The sequence below is a fragment of the Gouania willdenowi genome, chromosome 5 (assembly GCF_900634775.1).
Source record: "Gouania willdenowi chromosome 5, fGouWil2.1, whole genome shotgun sequence".
Taxonomy (NCBI): domain Eukaryota; kingdom Metazoa; phylum Chordata; class Actinopteri; order Blenniiformes; family Gobiesocidae; genus Gouania; species Gouania willdenowi.
In genome coordinates this window covers 22,658,899-22,678,195 of record NC_041048.1, presented here as the reverse complement: position 1 = coordinate 22,678,195, position 19,297 = coordinate 22,658,899, and the positions used below count along the sequence as shown (strand labels likewise).

Sequence of the window (19,297 nt, the reverse complement as noted above, 5' to 3'; positions counted from 1 at the left end):
AATCACACCAAAGGAGTGCTTTAGCTTTAGCAGTTCTTCTGTTCTGTATACATTGCATGGATTGATTTTATTACTGTGACAACATGGGCTTTTTTTTTTGAAGCCCCAAGCATAATCAATAAAAGTAAAACATTTGTCATTGTGTTCCCTCCTCTCATAATGTGAATCAACAGAATAATAAAAATGACTTTCCCCTAAATGTTCATGTTTCTAACTTTATCTACGGAATCAGGTATGCATAACTATTACATCATTAGTGATAATAACAATATAATTGCACTAATTGGGTGATTGGGTGGAATGTAGAGGATTAAGCAGCAAGTGAACCTCAGAGTTGAAGTGTTTAAGTGAGAATGGGCAAATGTGAAGGTTTTTTTTAATCAAAATTAGTGTTGTATAAAGGAAAGAATCAGAGTTTTAAAGTAACCCTCCACTGTTTTTACAAGTTTGGCTTAAAAGCTTCTGAATCTATGTATTAGATCATTTCTGAAAACGCCAAATTTTCACCGTATGATTTAATTGTTGTTTTTTATTCAGATCCGTCATCTTGAATTTCCGCAAAGCATCCTGGGTTGATGACGTGTGAGACAACAGGTCATAATTTACAATGTAGCCCCATTGAGTTTGCTTTGCTTACTTTGCTCATCAGGATTATAGATGAACAAAATGTGTCAGAATCTGCCTCACCAGCTGGAAACGGAGCATTTGTCAGACGAGGAAAGAAGGGGAAGTGAAACAGATGAGGGAAAAAAACCATTAAATCCCTGTAGATTCAGACAATCCCAGCCCCTGTTTGAACAGGAAGTGGTGCATCTAGCATTGACTTTATTAACAATCATGAGAGCTTTTATTTCATTTAACCCCAAATTGAATGTTCATGATCTGCCTTTGTGTCAAGCTTAGGTCGTCAACAGTATCAAAAACTTTTGACATTATTGAAAACGTATACAAAACAATAAAAAGCAACAGAAATGTCCCTGACTACAATCAGTGCTGCTATGATGGGACTGTGTTTGCTCTATAAAGTGAATGATATACACTCATACAGTATATCACTGTTGGAATATAAAAACTCTGTCAGTTTTCCTACAAGATCTTCCAGAATCTTAACCAGCACAGATACAGTACGGCCTTTGATGATTTGAAACGAAAAAGAAGGAGAAAGAAAGTAGATAAGGACAATGATTACTGAAAAAAATCAATACCTCCATTTTATTGTTGAAGGAAACATGACTTGGCTTTTTTTTTTTACAACAATAAGGATGGCTTCAAGGAGAGTTTTATATATGACGGATATTTATTTTTCTATTGCTATAACAATTATTTCTGCCAATCATGATGAATGTTTCCAGAAGCAGTTTGGGAGTTAAAATGATGTGAGCAGTGATTCATTTTTGTATCAAGGTGTGTTGTTCTGGTGGGGAGGACAAAAACTGTCTGTCCTTAAACTAGTGTTGAGAAAGGCTTTGTTGTGGCTTCACCAGCACTTCATCATCACAAATAATGTCTATCATAAGCTTACTGTGGTTAGCCTGTGATCCAGCATCACTGGCCAAAGCCAAGGAGCTGATTTAAAAAGATAAGGGCAGAAATAATGCCTATTATTCTGTACTTTAAAGTTAAACACTTTGTAATTCATTGTTTATAACACAATAAAAAGCATTTCAATGACCTTTTGCTAATTTTCCAATCAAATGAATTTACTTATGTACACTTGGTGTTTATAGGAATACAGGAGCAAATACATTGTTCATAATTTGTGAAAATCTGCAGAAAAACTTAAAATCTAAAAACCCATTTATTTTTTTTAAACTTAGAGAAAGAAAATATCTCAATCCAGAAGCAATCAGATGGTGCATTTCAGTAAAAATCACTGTAGAAATGTGTTCAAAGCTTTCCCGCTTCCCTATTTTTATAGAAATTTAAATTATCATTGTAAAAAAAAAAAAAAACAGACTGCATGACAAACAATGGGGTAATTTATTAACCAGACCTCATTTGTTGGACTGCTTTTAACCCCTGGAGGAATAGGCAGCATGTTTCTGGAGTCAAGAATTTGAGTTAATTGTTAGCCTAGTGTTAATGTGCAGCCAGAGGCACTAAGACTTGTGCTGAATTTGACTTTCACATGACTGATTACATCAAAGCCAGATCTAGTCCTAGTTTACTGTTTACATTTACAGGACACAGTGTATGTCCTCCACAAGAGACTTCATGTTCCAGTGAGAAGATCATTGATAGTGATCGACAAAGACAGCAATGAGAAGAATTATGATTGCTGATTCAGCACAATTCTTTATAATGTGTGTTTTTTTTTTTTGTTTTTTTTTTAATTATAGTGTTTTTCTTTTTCCTTCAGTCACCACTCATGTAAGAGGGCAGCGGTCACAGCGTCAGGCTGTAATTACAGGTGAACACTGACACAGTCATTACAGCCATTAGGAGCTCGTCACTGACCAAAAACACCACACACACACACATTTATAAAATTTTATATTTACATTACTGCACTGTCTACTGTGTTTTAATAGGTGATGTTCATTTTGACGACCTGCTGATATTGTCTGATGGAAAATTCCATGAGCCCTATGCTTTAGAAGATGTGATGCAGACACATTGCATTGTCACCTAAGAGGGCGGATCGAGGTGGATGACTGGCTGGAGGACCACATCCTGACTTGTATTTGTAGAGGCACTTTAAAGCAAACCTACTGACTAGATTTTGATGTTCCATGCAGAGTTTTAACAAAGACGGACATGAAGAAGCTCGGCTTTGACGGTTTTAAGGATTTAATTTTCAGAAATCCAGTAGTGATCTCACAGGTATGATTATTTTTTTCTCCTTTTTTCGACCATATTAATTAAATAAAAGTGTGTTAAAGTTTTTTTTTTTTTTTTCTTATTTACATTGCAAGCTACTGCTGATTTTATCTGTAATATGTTTAAAAAGACAGTGTGTTCATTTAATATATTTTCTTTATTCTTGTAAAACAATCAGGAAACAAAATTATTAATTTTTCAAAAAGTTATTTATAGTATTAATTTACACTATTGCCTTGAGAAGCAACTTGTCATAGTAATCAAAAAAGAATAACTATAAAGAATTAAACATTCTAATAATAATTGTTTTAATAGGGATCCACAGATACCAATACTGGTATCGAGTATCGACCAATACTTTGATGTACTTGTACTCACCGATACCAGGAACCAATACCCATTGCATCTAATATCTTTATATGGTGGCCTGTCATTTCTGTTGTATATTTTTGGATTGGCAGCCAGAGGAACCTATTTTTACAGTAAATGTTTTGAAATGTTAGTTTTACAGTTGTTTGTAAAATTATTTTTATCTGAACATTTGTTGTAACAAGCACAGAAGAAAATACAATCAGTTTTCCAATTCACTGCATTTTGCTCATCAGTTTTTTGTTCATGGTATCAGTATCCGTACTCGGGATCGGCAAGTACACATACCCAAGTATCGGTATCGTATTGGTTTGGGAAAAATTGGTAACGGTGCATCCCTGGTTTATAATATTTGTTTAAGTTGTCATTACACCTTATGATTTTAAAACTTTGAATGTATTAAGATTTAGGTATTATTCTGTTCAGCAGGACCAAATTCAACATGAAGGTGATGAAAACACTGAGCGTGGGAACTGGGCTAATAAGAGGGAGTACCTTCTCTCTATGATCGGCTATGCTGTTGGACTTGGAAATATCTGGAGATTTCCATATTTGGCCTACAAAAATGGAGGGGGTGTGGCACTCTTAATGTTATGATAAACAAGTTTAACAATTTTTAATGGATTTGTTCATTATTATAATGTTACGGTATTTGTCATTTTTCCAGGGGCCTTTCTCATCCCTTATTTTGCCATGTTACTGTTGAATGGAATCCCTCTTTACTTCTTGGAGAGTGCTCTCGGACAGTTCTGTAGTCAAGGTCCAATAAACCTTTGGAGAATGGTTCCACTGCTGCAGGGTAAGAAGACCATTTACAAAGGTTTAATGTGGTTTAGGGTTAATGTGTCAACTATGTAACCCAAAGTAAGTCTTGCCTTGACCCCTAACTTGTTTAGGGCTTTTATTTAATTACTTTAGCTTACAACAACAATAATAATAAAACATGAAACACCTGACAAAGGAAGGAGTCATATACTGTAGTCTTAAGTTTTGAAGTTTAGGATATAATTGATAGATTAGCATCTTATAGAGGCAGGAAGAAACAAACTACAGGAAGAAGAGTCAAAAGACTAAAGATGTGCATGTAAGTTGTTCCCATGCCTTAATTTGATCTTTAATTCCAAAAATATGAATTAAATTCCTGCATGAACTACTGCATGCATGTGATGCATATCGCCCACACTGAGATATGTATGGTGGCCAAGGTATGTGGCAAGGTACCAATGGGTTGGATGAGGTGATTCATGGAGGGTTGATTAGAAAAGAGCAGCGTGGTTTTGGAAGGGAAACTGGTGTAATGACCTCGTGTACGCTATCCAACAAGTTATGCTGCAAATGAATAACGCCACTGTGCTGAGCAGAACCAGATACATGTGGTTGAACAGAGTGAATAGAGTACTTCACAAGCAAGATATCAGTCTCGAGAGGGCAAGGGAACATGCACAGGATAGGAATGGTTGTTGGATGGTTGTGAACGGTTACACCTTGATGCAGCTTGACAGGGGCATCAAGGTGACAATGCAGTCAAGCAGCCCACATGACTGACTTTCTGTTGTTGATGTTAAAGGGATCCTCCACTGTTTTTACAGATGTTTTTACAGTTTTGCACCATATTCATTTTATTAACTTTTAAAACTGGGACTACTGTACCCTGTTCGCCGCCATGTTGAAATGACGTCATTGGTGACGTGATTAGCCCCTTTTTGTCCATTGAGTTCTATAGGAGTTTAAGCATTGAGGATCATTTGGCAGCTTTTTCAGTCAAAATGACAACTTGTGCTGCTTTGGGTTGCTCTAAAAATCAGGAAAACTTAAAAAATTCGATGTAAACCTCTTTTGTTTACTGAGAGATGATAAATTACAACGGTGACCCGAAAAAATCTGTGGCCACAGGGGACGACCGTTCCCACTCTGCTGTTTCATAGACACCATTACTGAGAGAAGAGCTCCATGTAAATAAAGATTCACTTCTGATTCTAATGAGCAGCAGTGAACTGCGCACTGTCTTAACCTGAGGAACTTGTGTCTTCTATGGACCAGTGACTGCAACAAATCTTTCCCTTTCTCTTGAAAGAGAGAGGAAAAGGGAAAGTGTTTTAACAATTTTTTGTTTGTGTGCTAACATAGTAAATCTTCTGTTTCAAAGACAAATTCATGTTTTAAATTGTTGTACAAAAGCTGACTGTTAACGCTTAATGACATCTGCTAAATAATTTCCCCAGGTGTTGGCATTGGTACCGTTATGGTAAGCCTGGTAATATCGATTTACTACAACACTATCATCGCCTACAGCCTGTACTATATGTTTGCCTCCATGCAATCTCCTCTCCCATGGTCTGATTGTTTTAGCTGGGCAGACAGTAACTGCAACACCGGACAAGCAGGTGGTTATTTCTTTTTTCTATTCTGGTTATGACATGCAGTATTACTGTAAGATGAGAGTTTTTTATTTTGGTTATTTGTCTTACTGTGTCAAAATATGACAGATGCCTGAAAACTGTGAGAAACAATGCATTACTTTAATGGGTTCTTGTCCTTTTCCAGGACAGTGTAATTTGACTCAAGAAAATACAACATGTCCACCAACCAACATTTCTGTTGGAATGCAGAGCCCGACTGAGCAGTACTGGGAGTAAGATTCACATCAAATGACTGCAAGAAGCAGAAATGGACACTTGTAATTACTTTGACTGAACCAACAGATTATCCTTCCTTTAACTTCCCATTCCACTCTTTCAGTCGTGTAGCTCTGCAGAGGTCCAGCAGTCTTGATGAAACTGGATCAATAGTTTGGCACTTGGCTCTCTGCCTTCTTCTGAGCTCTGTCATTGTGACTGCAGCTCTTATTAGAGGCATCAAGTCATCAGGCAAGGTAAGTCCATGAAAAGTCATCCACAGTGGTGGTCAGGTACGGAAACCTTGTAGAGCAAGTCCCCCGTGGATGGAGGGGAATGGCAAGCTAATCTAGCTTTTTAACCCTATAGTAAGACCCTATTAAATGGGATTAAAATTTTAAAAAGTTGGCTTTAAAAGACAAACTTTTATTTATATTTTTTAGTTTTGGCCAAAGTCATTCTTTACACAAACTGATTTATGTCTGACATCTGGTATCTCCTTAGCATATTGCTCTTTAAGATCTTTCAATCAACAATTTTCTAGGGGGAAAAAGTTATCTCAAATTAAAAGTGTAGAACCCTAACAATTCCACATAAAGGCGATTTAGTGATGGATCAAAGCAGGATTTGTCACCAGCTAAGTTTAGTAAGCACTAAAGAGAAACTATCACTTAGGACAATTCATTAAGTCAGAAATATTTTGATCTCCAAAAAAATTCCACCCAGGAAAGGTCCACATGCTGGTTTAAACTGCAGAAACTTACTGGTGTGATGCTTAGAACAGATGCTCCTCTACCTGAACTGGGAAATTTCCATCCTCGGTTTGATGTGTGGCATGCCAGATTAATAATTGACAACTAACTTTTCCAAGTACCTCTGTTCAAGACATGGTTCAGGATGTGAATTATTTTTATTTTTTTTATGGTTACCTTGCCGTGAGTACTTTTAGTACACTCTTATTGCTTTATTTGTTTATCTGTGCAACAAAAAAAAGAGACTACGTTCAAAAACATTTTTATATGTTTGTTACAGATTAACAATACAATTTTCTAATCTAAGCCTTGTGCAGTCATTTGTTATTTTGATTAGCTAAACACCTCAAAACTGTATAGACTATTGTTATTAAATCTAAAATAAAATAAAATAAAATCTAATGTGATAATCTGCCTTGTGCAAGTACCATAACACTTTAGACACATTATTTTTTCTCTGCTGTCTGCAGGTAGTATATTTTACTGCAACATTTCCCTATGTAGTAATTATAATCCTGCTGGTCAGAGGAGTAACACTCGAAGGAGCTACAGATGGAATCGATTACTACATCGGTACTCAGTCCAATCTAACCAAGCTCACTGAAGCTGAGGTAACCTCCCAACGGTTCAAGTATGGGGACATTTCAACAAATTGTACTATCTAACCAAAATGCATTGTTGATGAGGGGAAAAAGCACTTTATAATAATCTTTTTTAGGTTTGGAAGGATGCAGCAACTCAGATCTTTTATTCTCTTTCTATTTCCTGGGGAGGAGTGATTACTCTTTCTTCCTATAACAATTTTCACAACAACATGGTTAAAGATACACTGATCGTGACAATCACCAATTCTGGTAAGAGGCTGTTTAAAAAAAAAAAAAATCTTAAGCATTTTTTTGTATGTATGTATGTACTCAGGTAGGCATACATGCGTGCTTGTATGTATGTAAGTAACTCTAATCTTGTTTTTTTCTCCTAGCAACTAGTGTTCTTGCAGGCTTTGCCATTTTTTCAATCCTCGGTCACATGGCTCACATATATAAATTGCCAGTGGATGAAGTTGTCACTGAAGGTAAGAAATAAAAAAAGGGAAATGTCCACATCAATTAGCAAAACTATGAAATCCTATCACTGGTGTATGAATGCATGTCAAATGTTTATCAGGGTTCGGCCTGGCTTTCATTGCCTATCCAGATGCTTTGTCAAAGCTTCCCATTTCCCCTTTGTGGTCAGTATTGTTCTTCTTCATGCTTTTGACTGTTGGCCTTGACTCTCAGTTTGGAGGAATAGGTTTGATTTCAAACTTTCTATCAACATTGTGTTACAGTCCGAACACTTCTTGGTCATTAAAAACTTTTTCCTTTCCATTAGAGGTCATAACCACTTCCTTGACTGATGCTTTTCCAAAAGTGTTCAAATCAAAGCATGGTTTATTAACTTTAGCAACAACTTGTTTCCTCTACCTCCTTGGACTGCCATGTGTCACAGAGGTGAGTATTCCTCAATGTAATCACTGTTTGTATGACTGATTTCTAACATCTCAGTAACTTCCTTAAACTAGACATGTGTGCCCTACTTAGAAAAGGGAATATGCATCAACATGTGAGGAGGTTGATGAGAAAGAGAAGATTGAAGGAAGATGAATTCTTTTGCATCTCCTTACAGTAAAAAAAAATAAAAAAAATTCAAGAGGAAGTGAAATTGAAATGTGATTAGTTAAACTGCAACATTCTTAGATTGATTTAAATTATATTTTACACCTTTACTATTATTGCGAGACCCAAATTATTAGGAATACCCATTTGAAGTGGAAGCACATAAGCAGCAATCAAATATAGGAGGCCTGAATTAAAGCAAGGTGAACAATCTTTGCGCTAAATTTATTTCACTTACCTTTTATCCACTTACCAATGTTGTTAACCAGAAATATGGTCGACCTAATAGCATTTGTTGTTAATCTAACACCTTTGTTTGTGTCTAGGCAGGAATATACTGGGTGACGCTAATCGACAAGTTTGCTGGCAGCTGGGTGCTTTTAATTTTGGCTTTCTTTGAGATTGTTGGTGTCTCCTTAGTGTATGGTAAATATCTTTACATATTAGGTTCTAGGTGTGACCAATGACCTCAACAGGGCAGAGTGAGAATTTGATTTTTCACTTTACAGGAGGGAACCTTTTCATCAAAGACATGGAGATGATGATTGGAAAGAGAAGTTTTGGTTTTTGGCTGTGGTGGAGAGCATGCTGGTTCTTCATTAGTCCTTGCATCATATCTGTGAGTAAAAACAAACACACTGTGAGAAAGTCTTAACTTAACACGTTTCCAGCCAATCTGAGTAGAGGGGTTACCTTTGATGGATCCAGGACGCTCTCCAAAACGCGCATCCATCTCACCTTGCACCGCATTAATAACACTATCTATTTCACCTTGTGGCTGCCCAAATGTTTCCTCAACTGTAAAGTCATGGAGGTTCTTGTACACTGTCCGTTTTCTCTTGCTTGGGTCGATACCGGTCACTGGATCAGCATCAGCAGCTATACCTGGAGGAGCTGATGTCCCACAGTACGTCAAAGCCTTTTTCTGTGCGCACTTTATACAGTTTGATATAATGTTGTCTAGCATCACCGCTGTATACAAGTCCATATTTTCGGCTTGTAGTAGTCTGTTAGGTGAAATATACGCCGGTAGGTAGATAATTTCAAACATACGCACTAAATAAATTGGCGTCACTTCCTTTTCGACTCGGCTGTGCTGTGTAGCTATACATCACTAAAATTGTAATCTGAGGGTTCCCGGTTCAAGCCCCACCTGAGCCATCACTGTGGGATGTTGAGCAAGTCCCTTAGCCCTGAACTGCTCCCCAGGTGCAAAATGGCTACCGACTGCTCCCCAGGGGATGGGTAACAATGTGTAACAACATATGTATATAACATCATATACCAATAAAGTTTGAGTTTTTTAATAATAATTCAGTCATGACCGCTAAAGTCAAAATAAATGATTTATTAACAATGAAAATGCATTCGTTTTTTATATAGCACCTGCAAGCAATCTTGTATTTGGCGGTATGGGTCTGTTCTGGGACCTCCTTGCCCTTTTCGAATGCTTACGGGAAAAGCTGGAGGTAGGGATACTCTCTTCCCTGACCTTTCATGAGCACTAGTTAAAGGCTAAAGCAAGGAGAGCGGTTAGCCTAGACCCCCAAGACACCATACAATGCCGCACTAGAGCATATGAAATGCAATGGGTCCTTCTAAGCTAAGGAGATGGGGTACTCCTTGCATTTCCATGTGCCTGCATGGAACCTGCATGGAAAAGCCCAGGGCGGGGAAAGCACCACCTTTCCCTCCATGAGCCTTCAAAGAATGCCTGAAGCAAAGAGCGCGATCAGCCAGACACCCCAAGACCATATTATTCTGGGCTTGCAGTTAAGCAACATGATCAAAGATTAGAGCGAGACGCAGTAGAGCCAATAGATAATTATGTTCTGAGGAGATACATACTGAAATGCCAGCAGTTATAGATCGCTCATCGCTTTTTGAGCATTAAAAATGGGTTGAGCCTTGGGTACCTTTCAAAGGCAGAAGATCTCCAACATCCCATAGCCTTTAGCATGGAGACTGGTGCTATGGATGCTGCACTGATTGCTGCTCTGATGCGGAATGAATGAGTCGTGTGGTATTGAGGAGGGAATCCGCAGGATTGGCAGGGCAGGCGAAGGTGTAAAGCAAACTAGGCATGGGACATGGACTACCCCTCCTCCGTAGCAAAGAGAGACTCTTGTTTGCTGGCCTGAGATCGTCTCCTCAGGTAACAAATCATAGATGCAAGAGGACAGAAATTAGAATTGACGTTCCTTTATATTAGTATTTGAGTGCTTCAGAATAGGAAAAAAACGGTGACTGTTGATATTAATATCGGCTATGGTGAGGTCCCAAGAGGGATCGAAGGATCTTGTGCATTTAGGGCTCTATACTCCCATGCGCGTAAGTCCAAAAAGCCGCGCAGCGGCGGTGTTTTTGGCTGCGCGCTATTCTCCCCTGTACTTAAGTCAGTCGCTGCGTGCCTTCATCCCAGTTACGCATCGTGGGTGGAGCAGCCCTGAAATGTGGGTGTTTCCATTCAAATCTGGTTTTACGCGCATTCTACGGTGTGCGTAAGTCCTTTTCTTCAGCGGGGCAGCGCCCCGATAATGTGAAACATTAAATTGCACTAGAAATATGGACTTAGTTACATTTGAAGCCACACAGACTTGTGCGTCGCCCAGCAGCTGCTGCTGCACGATTAATAAAAACTCTGACAGACGCAGACTTCTGTCCATATTCGTCACAGTGATACAACTATTTTCATACTATGTCCAATGTAAAGTCACAGTTTGATCCACTACAGAGTGAAACATGCTGTCATGTGCAGATGAGGATGACCACAAACTGTTTCCACACATATTTTAGTGAGGATCAGCTCAGGTCGCTTTAAACAATTTACATTTATAACTGTGTATTATGGAAGCCAATAGTTCTGTTTCACTGCAAACATCCCTCTGTATTAAAGCAGGACGCTCTGCGACCAGGTAATTTCCTCATATCTCCAGCATCTAACTTTACAGTGATGATGATGATGATGATGATGATGATGATGAAGGAGAGAGATTTTAACTGTGACTCGGACAAAATTAGCCGATCCTCAGTCACACTGCAATAGTCACACTGATCAAATCAACCTGTTATATTGTTCATCAATTAATGCTTTTCAAATTAAAAGTGAACTTTATCATTTTCACGGCCTCCTTTCCTTCAGCCCGCCTTCATTCACACATAAGCGGTTTTTGGCTCCTTACTCGCGGTGGGCGTGTCAGCAGCCTGGACCAGAGAATACGCGTAGGAGAGAAGCGCATAACTGCAGGCGTGGAAAAAAGTGCTTAAGTCCAGACAGGAGAATAGAACCCGCAGTGAATTCGCCACCTCTAAGCAAATCATGGAAAGCAGAAAGACTGAAACCCCTGTTCCTTAAATGAGTGATTTCTTTAAGAGTGGAAAAGTGAGAAAGAGATGAGTATCATTGCCTTGAGGGTATACTTTCCTGAGGTTGTTTAGCAGGAGATGGATAGATGGGTTTCCCAGTAGGCTGCTTGTAGATGGATTTAAACACCGTAGATGGAATTGAATACCCGCTATGAGACCTTTGATGGAGGAAGGCTGCAAGTGGCGAGATTCAAAGCTATGTACTAATAAGGCGCATATGACAGCGATGTTAACAGGCTAAATTGCAATAGAGAAAGTGGCACAAAAAGAAATCAAGCAAGAACATGTGGAATTTTTTTGTTTGTAGATTTAGCCAAGCCAGAGCGCATGTAGTATGCCACGGAATGCATGTAGTCCTGCCATGTGTTGCTTAATCTAACACTGTTTGACAGCTGCCCCTCAGAGTGAGAGGCATATGTGCTCCGTAATAGGCGATGTCCGTGCCTCTCCAATGCTGATTCATCGTTCTTCCATCAAACATTTAGGTTAATTGGTCGTCGTCCGTGTGCACGTGACGCCACTGGCCTATTCAGTTTGCAAAGTCTTTGTTTCATTATAACTTTATTTATTCCGTGACATTCGTCTCTCTTACTGCTGGACAAACACACGGACGGTGTTCCGTGACCTGGTGATTTACAAATTAAGCACTGAGCATAACTGAATGTCTCCACAGTACACAAAACGTCTGAAGAAGGATTTTTTCAACTAAATACTGTAGATGTCATTACCTCAGACTCTGAGAGATGGCAGCAGCTGCAGGGAAGATGGACCCGGTGACATTAGGACTACGTTTCCCAGAGATCTTTGCGGGATAGTAAAATAATCACAGAACGCCGAAGAGACGTCATCATCGAGGCTGGCGCGTGGGGCATGTAAACAAGCCGTTGGGCCCGAGACGGAAGCTGTTGGAGGTGACTGAGCAGTTCTGAGGCTTGGATGCAAGAGCTGATGCTGGACAGAGCCAACTCAAAGTTACACAGGGTCCAAAGGAAAGGGATCCGCTGGGACCCGCGTTGTCGGTTAGCTGCGTACCGAGCACCGTGCACGTTTGGCCGGAGCACCTAGAGCTGGGTTTCATACTGCAGCGAGATGGTGGAAAGATGTTTCCTTTTCTCCACGGCTTTCCTGAGGAGATTGTTGTGTTAGTTTGGGTGATGATTAAGCAATACTTGCCTCCCGCGCACCTCCTTTAAATATGTGTGTGTAGTCAAACTGGAAATGAACTGCTGCTGGATGTCTTTGCCAACACCCGTTGATATTGTCATTGTATTTTGCTTGTTCAGGTGATCTTAGTCTGGTCCGTGGTGACATTTGTTCCCCCCACCTATGGAGGCGTGCCTTACCCAGACTGGGGTTTGGCTCTGGGATGGTGCATATTGGCCTTTATCTTGATGTGGATTCCTTTAGTTGCTGTCTATAAGCTTATCAAAGCAAAGGGAAGCCTCCGGGAGGTTTGTATGGTTACAATAAATTCAAAGCTCAGTTTTTTTCATTTTCTATACTTTGCAAGAAAATCCCTGGTTTCCACTTTTCACAGCGTCTAAAGTTCCTGTGCACACCATCTGAAGAATGGCGTCCCTACCTGAACGTTCACCGAGGGGAGCGTTACTCAGACGACAGATATCTTCAAAAGAGGAACCCTTCAAACACACTAGAAGTTGATGTGAATGTAATTTCAAGCTCGAGGCTCTAATGAGTCCATTTGTCTGTTTTTTTTTTTTTTTTTAATTCTGTTCAAGTGCTGCACTGTGTCAACATTGTCAAGTTGTACGTTTGAGTTTAGGTTTTTTGTTACCTTATTTGCACCCTAAAAATGTTTTGTGGTGCAGTCACAAGGAGCAGACATTCAAAGCACCAAAGGATGGCACTGACATTATCTCCAGGCTCTACTTAACCACGTTATTAATCTATATCTGCTATTGGATCAACATGACATTTTAACATAACAAAACCTTAACATTGAATTGTTTGTAAAACATGAAAACTGTAAAGATTTTAGTGAACGATTTAAGAAATGTATTTATGAGATCATCGAATGGTCAATAAAATTAACAACATTTGAAAGTCGTGTTGTTTTCAAAAGGTGCTGGATTGAAGTTAGTTCCTAAGTGGGATCTAGTTTTCTGTGGCTTGAAAGCGTTATTACATTACTTAACAGTTGTAGTTGTAATCTGTTCAGAAGATAGACACCATGCTTAGCTCTGGCCACTCGGTTCGAAGGTAAAAAATTATTTTTGTTTTTTAAAAAAAGGCAGCCAAATTGTAGATAATACTGTAGTTTACTTAGTCACTCATGTAGTTTGGAGCTTTACGTTTTGTTTTGCACAGTTTTGTTACTTTTTTGATTGGCGCTACAATCGCTATGGAGTTTGGTTATCAGCGACTCAAACATTTCACGGAACACACACACACGGTTTTTTTTTTTTTTTTTTTTATAAATAAAGTTAAAAAAAACACAAAAAATGCACAAAAAGACAACTGAAAGAATAAAAAATACACATGACTCCAAAAAACATACATTACAAAAAAATGACTCAAAATACACAAAACTAAATATTTATACAAAAAATACACAAAATGACAACAGAATCACACTAAAATGGCAACAAATAACTATAATTATACAAAAAATGCAGAAAAAAACACAACAGAAAGATACACGAATACACATAATGACTCCAAAAAACATACATTACAGAAAAATACACCAAACAAAAAAAATATAAAAGTGAGTAAAAAAAAACCAACAACAGTGTGCAGCGCGTGTGTGAGAGAGAAAAAGCATATATTACAGAAAAATACAACAAACGACAACAAAAATATGAAAATGCCTCAAAATACACTAAACTAAGTACTTACACTTACTACACATGACTCCAAAAAACATACATTACAGAAAAATACACCAAACAAAAAAATATAAAAGTGATGATCAAGTCATGCACATGTCCCATAGAATTAAACCAGGAAAATTGCACCCGCAAATATACCCCTTATGCGCCCACATGAATGCATACTTTCGACAGGCACTGTACTTGCTCATATAATTTTTAATAAATAAATGTTTTTTTTTATAATAAAATGAAAAACCTTACACAAGATATTGTTATTCTACTTTCTTACAGTAGTGGGTTGGACAATCAGGTGAATATTGCCAAGATCAAGCAAAATCAATCACTTTTATCAGTTCCAGACTCATTCTAACGTGCTTCACATAATCATTCACATTCCGCCATTTACACACACTCTCACGCATTAATGTTGACAAAGCTGCCTGGAAAAGTACTCGGGAGCAACTTAGAGGGTTCAGCTTCTACTGTGTCTTCCCCAAAGACATCTACCAACAACCTAACCAGATGACAGTGATCCTCTCTACCTGAGCCATTGTCGTTCAACAGTGACTGTATTTACTCCTTCACCACACGCAGCAAACTTTTTTATCACACTACATTTATTCTGCTGCTTTCACAGAACACATGTTGGTCAAACCTTTGTGTGTCTGGTTTACTACACAAACACAACTTGAAGACATTTCAGTGGTTCATCTGCATGTCCAATGAGCGCAAACTACAAAGGTGTAAAAATAAGGAGCGCGGACAACTAGGACAAGAACAACAAATGGATGTTCGACCTTATACATACTCAGCTATTCACTGTCTTTGGCCCTCCGTTAAAACAATTTGAACATTCCTGACATAGAGTATGTGGTGAACTTGGTTTGATGATTTCAGGGTGTGATCAAATCTTAAATGAAGAGGTAGAATAGAAAACATGGGGGTACACATGTATAAAGAAGATCAGAATGTGATGGGCATAGTCTAAATCAATGTAAAGTCTCTCATTTGCTTTTAATTTGCACAGGCTCTCAAACGGTAAACTAGTTCCATTTTTAAAAGTTAAAAACACTAATATGGTGCAAAATAATGCGTTTTGTCAGGCATAGGTCTTCTAATAAGGACATTTCAATGGTTTTAGGCCGCATTTGTAAAAACAGTGGAGGATCCCTTTAAAGGTGCCCTACCAATGTAAACAACTATAACACATTCTGAGCCTTCCAGTTTTTAGCCTTTGGCTGATTTATCTCCCACCCAGTTATTAATCTACATATGTACATTTTACACTCATACCTCACTTACAAATTGTTGCTAACTGATGCACATCCCATACTCAGACATTTGAATCAGTGATTATATTTATGAAACAGGTAAAACAGATCATGTCCGCATCAAGGCGAATGCGTGACACCCGTTTTTAACATTTCCATAAATATTATGACAAAAATGCTTTTGTCAACCCTGCCTCCTAGTGACTCAGATATACAGGCTAAACAGTTAAAGAGAATGGATAAGTGAATGGTCCAGTGTCATTTATATTGAGTGTAAAAATGTGACGCAGGGGAAATTGTAGCAACAATACTAAATAGCTGCTGTCAATGATCGACTTCAATTGGTCTGGGAAACATTTGGAGATTATCATTTATAGCCAACAGAAACTGAGGAGGTAAATATTTGACAGGACTGTGATATATTTTGTACTAGTAGTTTTAAACGTGTCATTGGTGATCGATAGCATGAAATAAGTTCATCTCCTTTTGAGCAGCTTTTGCGTGTCATTCTTCTTTTCTTAATGGAAAGTGCCATGTGGAGGGCAGCTCCATTGTTTCATGAGGAGGAATCCCTTAAACATTACAGTTAGAGTTAGTTACACTCTTTCTTCTCCAGGTGTGGGGCATTTGACAATAGGAGACCATTCTATAGCTATTCTATAGTGTAAGACTTATTCTTAAGTTGCTACTCATTTGAATTGGACAGTTTTACTGTTTGGATGGATGTTTTATCATTCCATGTCCACCTGCTGTGTTTGAGTGACTTCCATTGTCAACTGTTCAATGGTGTCCTCTAGTGGACAATGTTATTAAAAACCATTGTCTTCAGTTAAAACACAGTAATTACTGAAAAGTAGGGTGGCACGATACACTGAATTCACAATATGGGTTTCAAGAGATTGATTTGAAAAGGGTAAAAATATCTACTTGACTTTGAACTCTGTATGAGCTTTCAAGTTTTAAACTTAATGTAAAAATGTTTTAGATTTTATTCTTTAGATACAACCAAACAATTAAATAAAACTTTTCCTTTGTAAAGAGCAAAAATCTAAAGGATCAATGCCAGACTGACAATTTGAGCCAGTCTGAAACTAGAACCACGTCCACTCCACACATCTACATACTGGATCATCATCATGGCATCATTTTTGAAGAATCCACACAGTCGACATCGTAGAACATCTGTTCCACATCCACTTCCTTTGCTGACCTGTAGGGGCAGCAACATGCCACTGTTGCATCAAGTCTACTAGAAGAAAACAGCTTCTTTCCAAAAGCAATAACCACTCTGAACTCTCACGTGCACTGATCTCATATTCATACCCACGGACTTTCATCAGCAACTTCTTTTTTTAATTGAACTGTATATATATAGATAATGTGCTATACACCAGACGCTGTATATAGCACTGTAGTTATTTTTTTATTTTTAATGTAAAATGAAAAATGTACATACTTCCCATGACTGTTCGCTATACCTCCTTTCCTGTACTATTTATGTCCTATGTTTATATTGTATATATTGTTTATTTCTTTATTTCTTTATTTCTTACACTGTTACTGGAGTTGGCTTTTTTAATCTCTTCGTACATGTGCACAGTGACAATAAGGGCATTCTAAAAACGAATGATACACAGATTTACCTGCCAATGTTGTTGTTGTTGTAGTTCTAGAATATAATATAATATAATATGATATAATATAATCTATCTATAAAAGCAAGAAACGTCTGTGTGTGTGTGTGTGTGTGTGTGTGTGTGTGTGTGGAGCGAATATCTCTCAGAAGCCGTAAGAGTTCGACCTGAAACTTAGTCGACGGCTTCCAAATACCCTGAGTGTGTGCATCTGTTATTAAGGAGTAATTTGGTGTAGCAAAACGGTCAAAACGTTCATTTTAAGATTACGGCTCCCTCGGTAAGAGCGTGGTATTGAACGCGCTACTTTCGGTTCTGGGTTCATGACGTCACCGTGTCGCAGTTTGTTTGGGTTAAAAAAAAAAAAGGTCAATATTAAAAAACGTTTACGTACCGCTAAGTTAATATTTCATAGTTATTTAATATTATTCCCGTGATTCCTAACTTCCTTTAAATCTCGGGTCACGGACGTCACTTCCTCCTTCGTCTCCGTGACTGTGAGCAGTGGCTATGCTGACGGTCATTAGCTGATTATATCACAAACATTCTGCTTCTTCGGACAGAGGGATGTAACGTTTTTGTGAGCGGATGGCTCCACTATGATTATCGTTTGTTCTGCACAACGGTGAGTGTTTCTTCTTATATTCTTCTATGTGCTAAGAAAGATGCTAGCAGCTACAATGTAAACAAACACACACACGGCTGACGCGTGTGCACGGAGGAGATGGATGTAGACACACACACGCACAGTATTTATAATAAAGAATTTACTAAATGAGTAAAATAAAGCAAAAAACTAAACAATATTTATACAAAAAGTACATATGACAACAGAAATGCATAGAAATATACAAAAACGCTCCAAAAACACACAAAATTACTCCAAAAAACATAAATTACAGAAAAATACACCAAACAACAACAAACATATGAAAATGACTCAAAATACACAAAATTAAATATTTATACAAAAATATACAAAATAACAATAGAAATGCACAAAACTACACCAAAAAAGATACAAAAATACACAAAATGATTCCAGAATCACACTGCAATGGCAACAAAAAACAATAATTATACAAAAAATGCACAAAAAGACAACAGAAAGATACAAAAATACACAATTATACTCCTTATGCTCCCACATGAATGCATACTTCCGACAGGCACTGTACTAGTATAATAAATCTGAATGAACAAACGATAAGCAGATTCAGACCAATGACTGACCTATCATGTGACCTAAACTGGCCAAATAGGGGCACTGCGTACGGATAGAATGTTGGTACATTGATATGGCAACCTTACTTATAGCCACTGCCTATATATAATAAAAAAATTTAAAAAGAGTTTTCAAGAAATTTCAAAAATTAATTGCTCAGTTAGTACCGGTAATTGACCAATCTTTATTAAATTTGACTCAGTTGTGTCAGGTTGGATGGAGTGCACGGTGGCCTAGTGGTTAGCATGTCCGCCTCACAGCAAGAAGGTTCCTCCAGGTACTCCGGCTTCCTCCCACAATCCAAAAACATGACTGTAAGGTTGATTGAAGTCTCTAATTTGCCCATAGGAGTGACTGAGAGTGAGTGGTTGTCTGTCTTTGTTGCCCTGCGATGGACTGGCACCCTGTCCAGGGTGTACCCCTGCCCAGCGCCCAATGAGAGCCAGAGATTGGCACCGGCAGATCCCCGCGACCCTGTCAAACAGGAATAAGTGGGTCTGAAAATGGATGGATGGATGGATGGATGGATGGATGGATGGATGTCAGGTTGGTACCTCAAACACCCCACAGTGTTTAATTTGGCTCGGAATCCAGATTACGCATTTCATTGCAATTGTCCGAAATAAATGAATAAATAATTAGGGTGCCCATACATTTTGACTTACTGTGTCGTATTTAATGAGGATAGATTTACCATGATTAGGATCACTGACCCAGATGTCGAGGATATTTGGGCGTGTTTGGCTAGCATTCTAA

At 38.3% G+C, this 19,297-nt stretch overlaps 1 protein-coding gene across 2 annotated transcripts; it reads left to right on the top strand.

Moving 5' to 3' along the window:
- Positions 1 to 2,329: 2,329 nt before the first annotated feature.
- slc6a14 (solute carrier family 6 member 14) lies at positions 2,330 to 13,641 on the top strand. Of its 2 annotated transcripts, XM_028447349.1 has the most exons (16): positions 2,331 to 2,410; positions 2,532 to 2,823; positions 3,616 to 3,763; positions 3,857 to 3,988; positions 5,412 to 5,573; positions 5,734 to 5,821; positions 5,929 to 6,061; positions 7,027 to 7,167; positions 7,275 to 7,410; positions 7,536 to 7,628; positions 7,721 to 7,846; positions 7,928 to 8,046; positions 8,538 to 8,637; positions 8,721 to 8,830; positions 12,861 to 13,028; positions 13,115 to 13,641. In XM_028447349.1, the coding sequence occupies exons 2-16, from the start codon at positions 2,758 to 2,760 to the stop codon at positions 13,268 to 13,270; spliced, it is 1,878 nt and encodes a 625-aa protein (XP_028303150.1). In that variant the 5' UTR covers positions 2,331 to 2,410; positions 2,532 to 2,757; the 3' UTR covers positions 13,271 to 13,641. The 2 variants fall into 2 exon arrangements, with proteins under 2 accessions (XP_028303149.1, XP_028303150.1); XM_028447348.1 differs by having other exon boundaries at positions 2,330 to 2,410; positions 7,721 to 8,046.
- Positions 13,642 to 19,297: the final 5,656 nt, after the last annotated feature.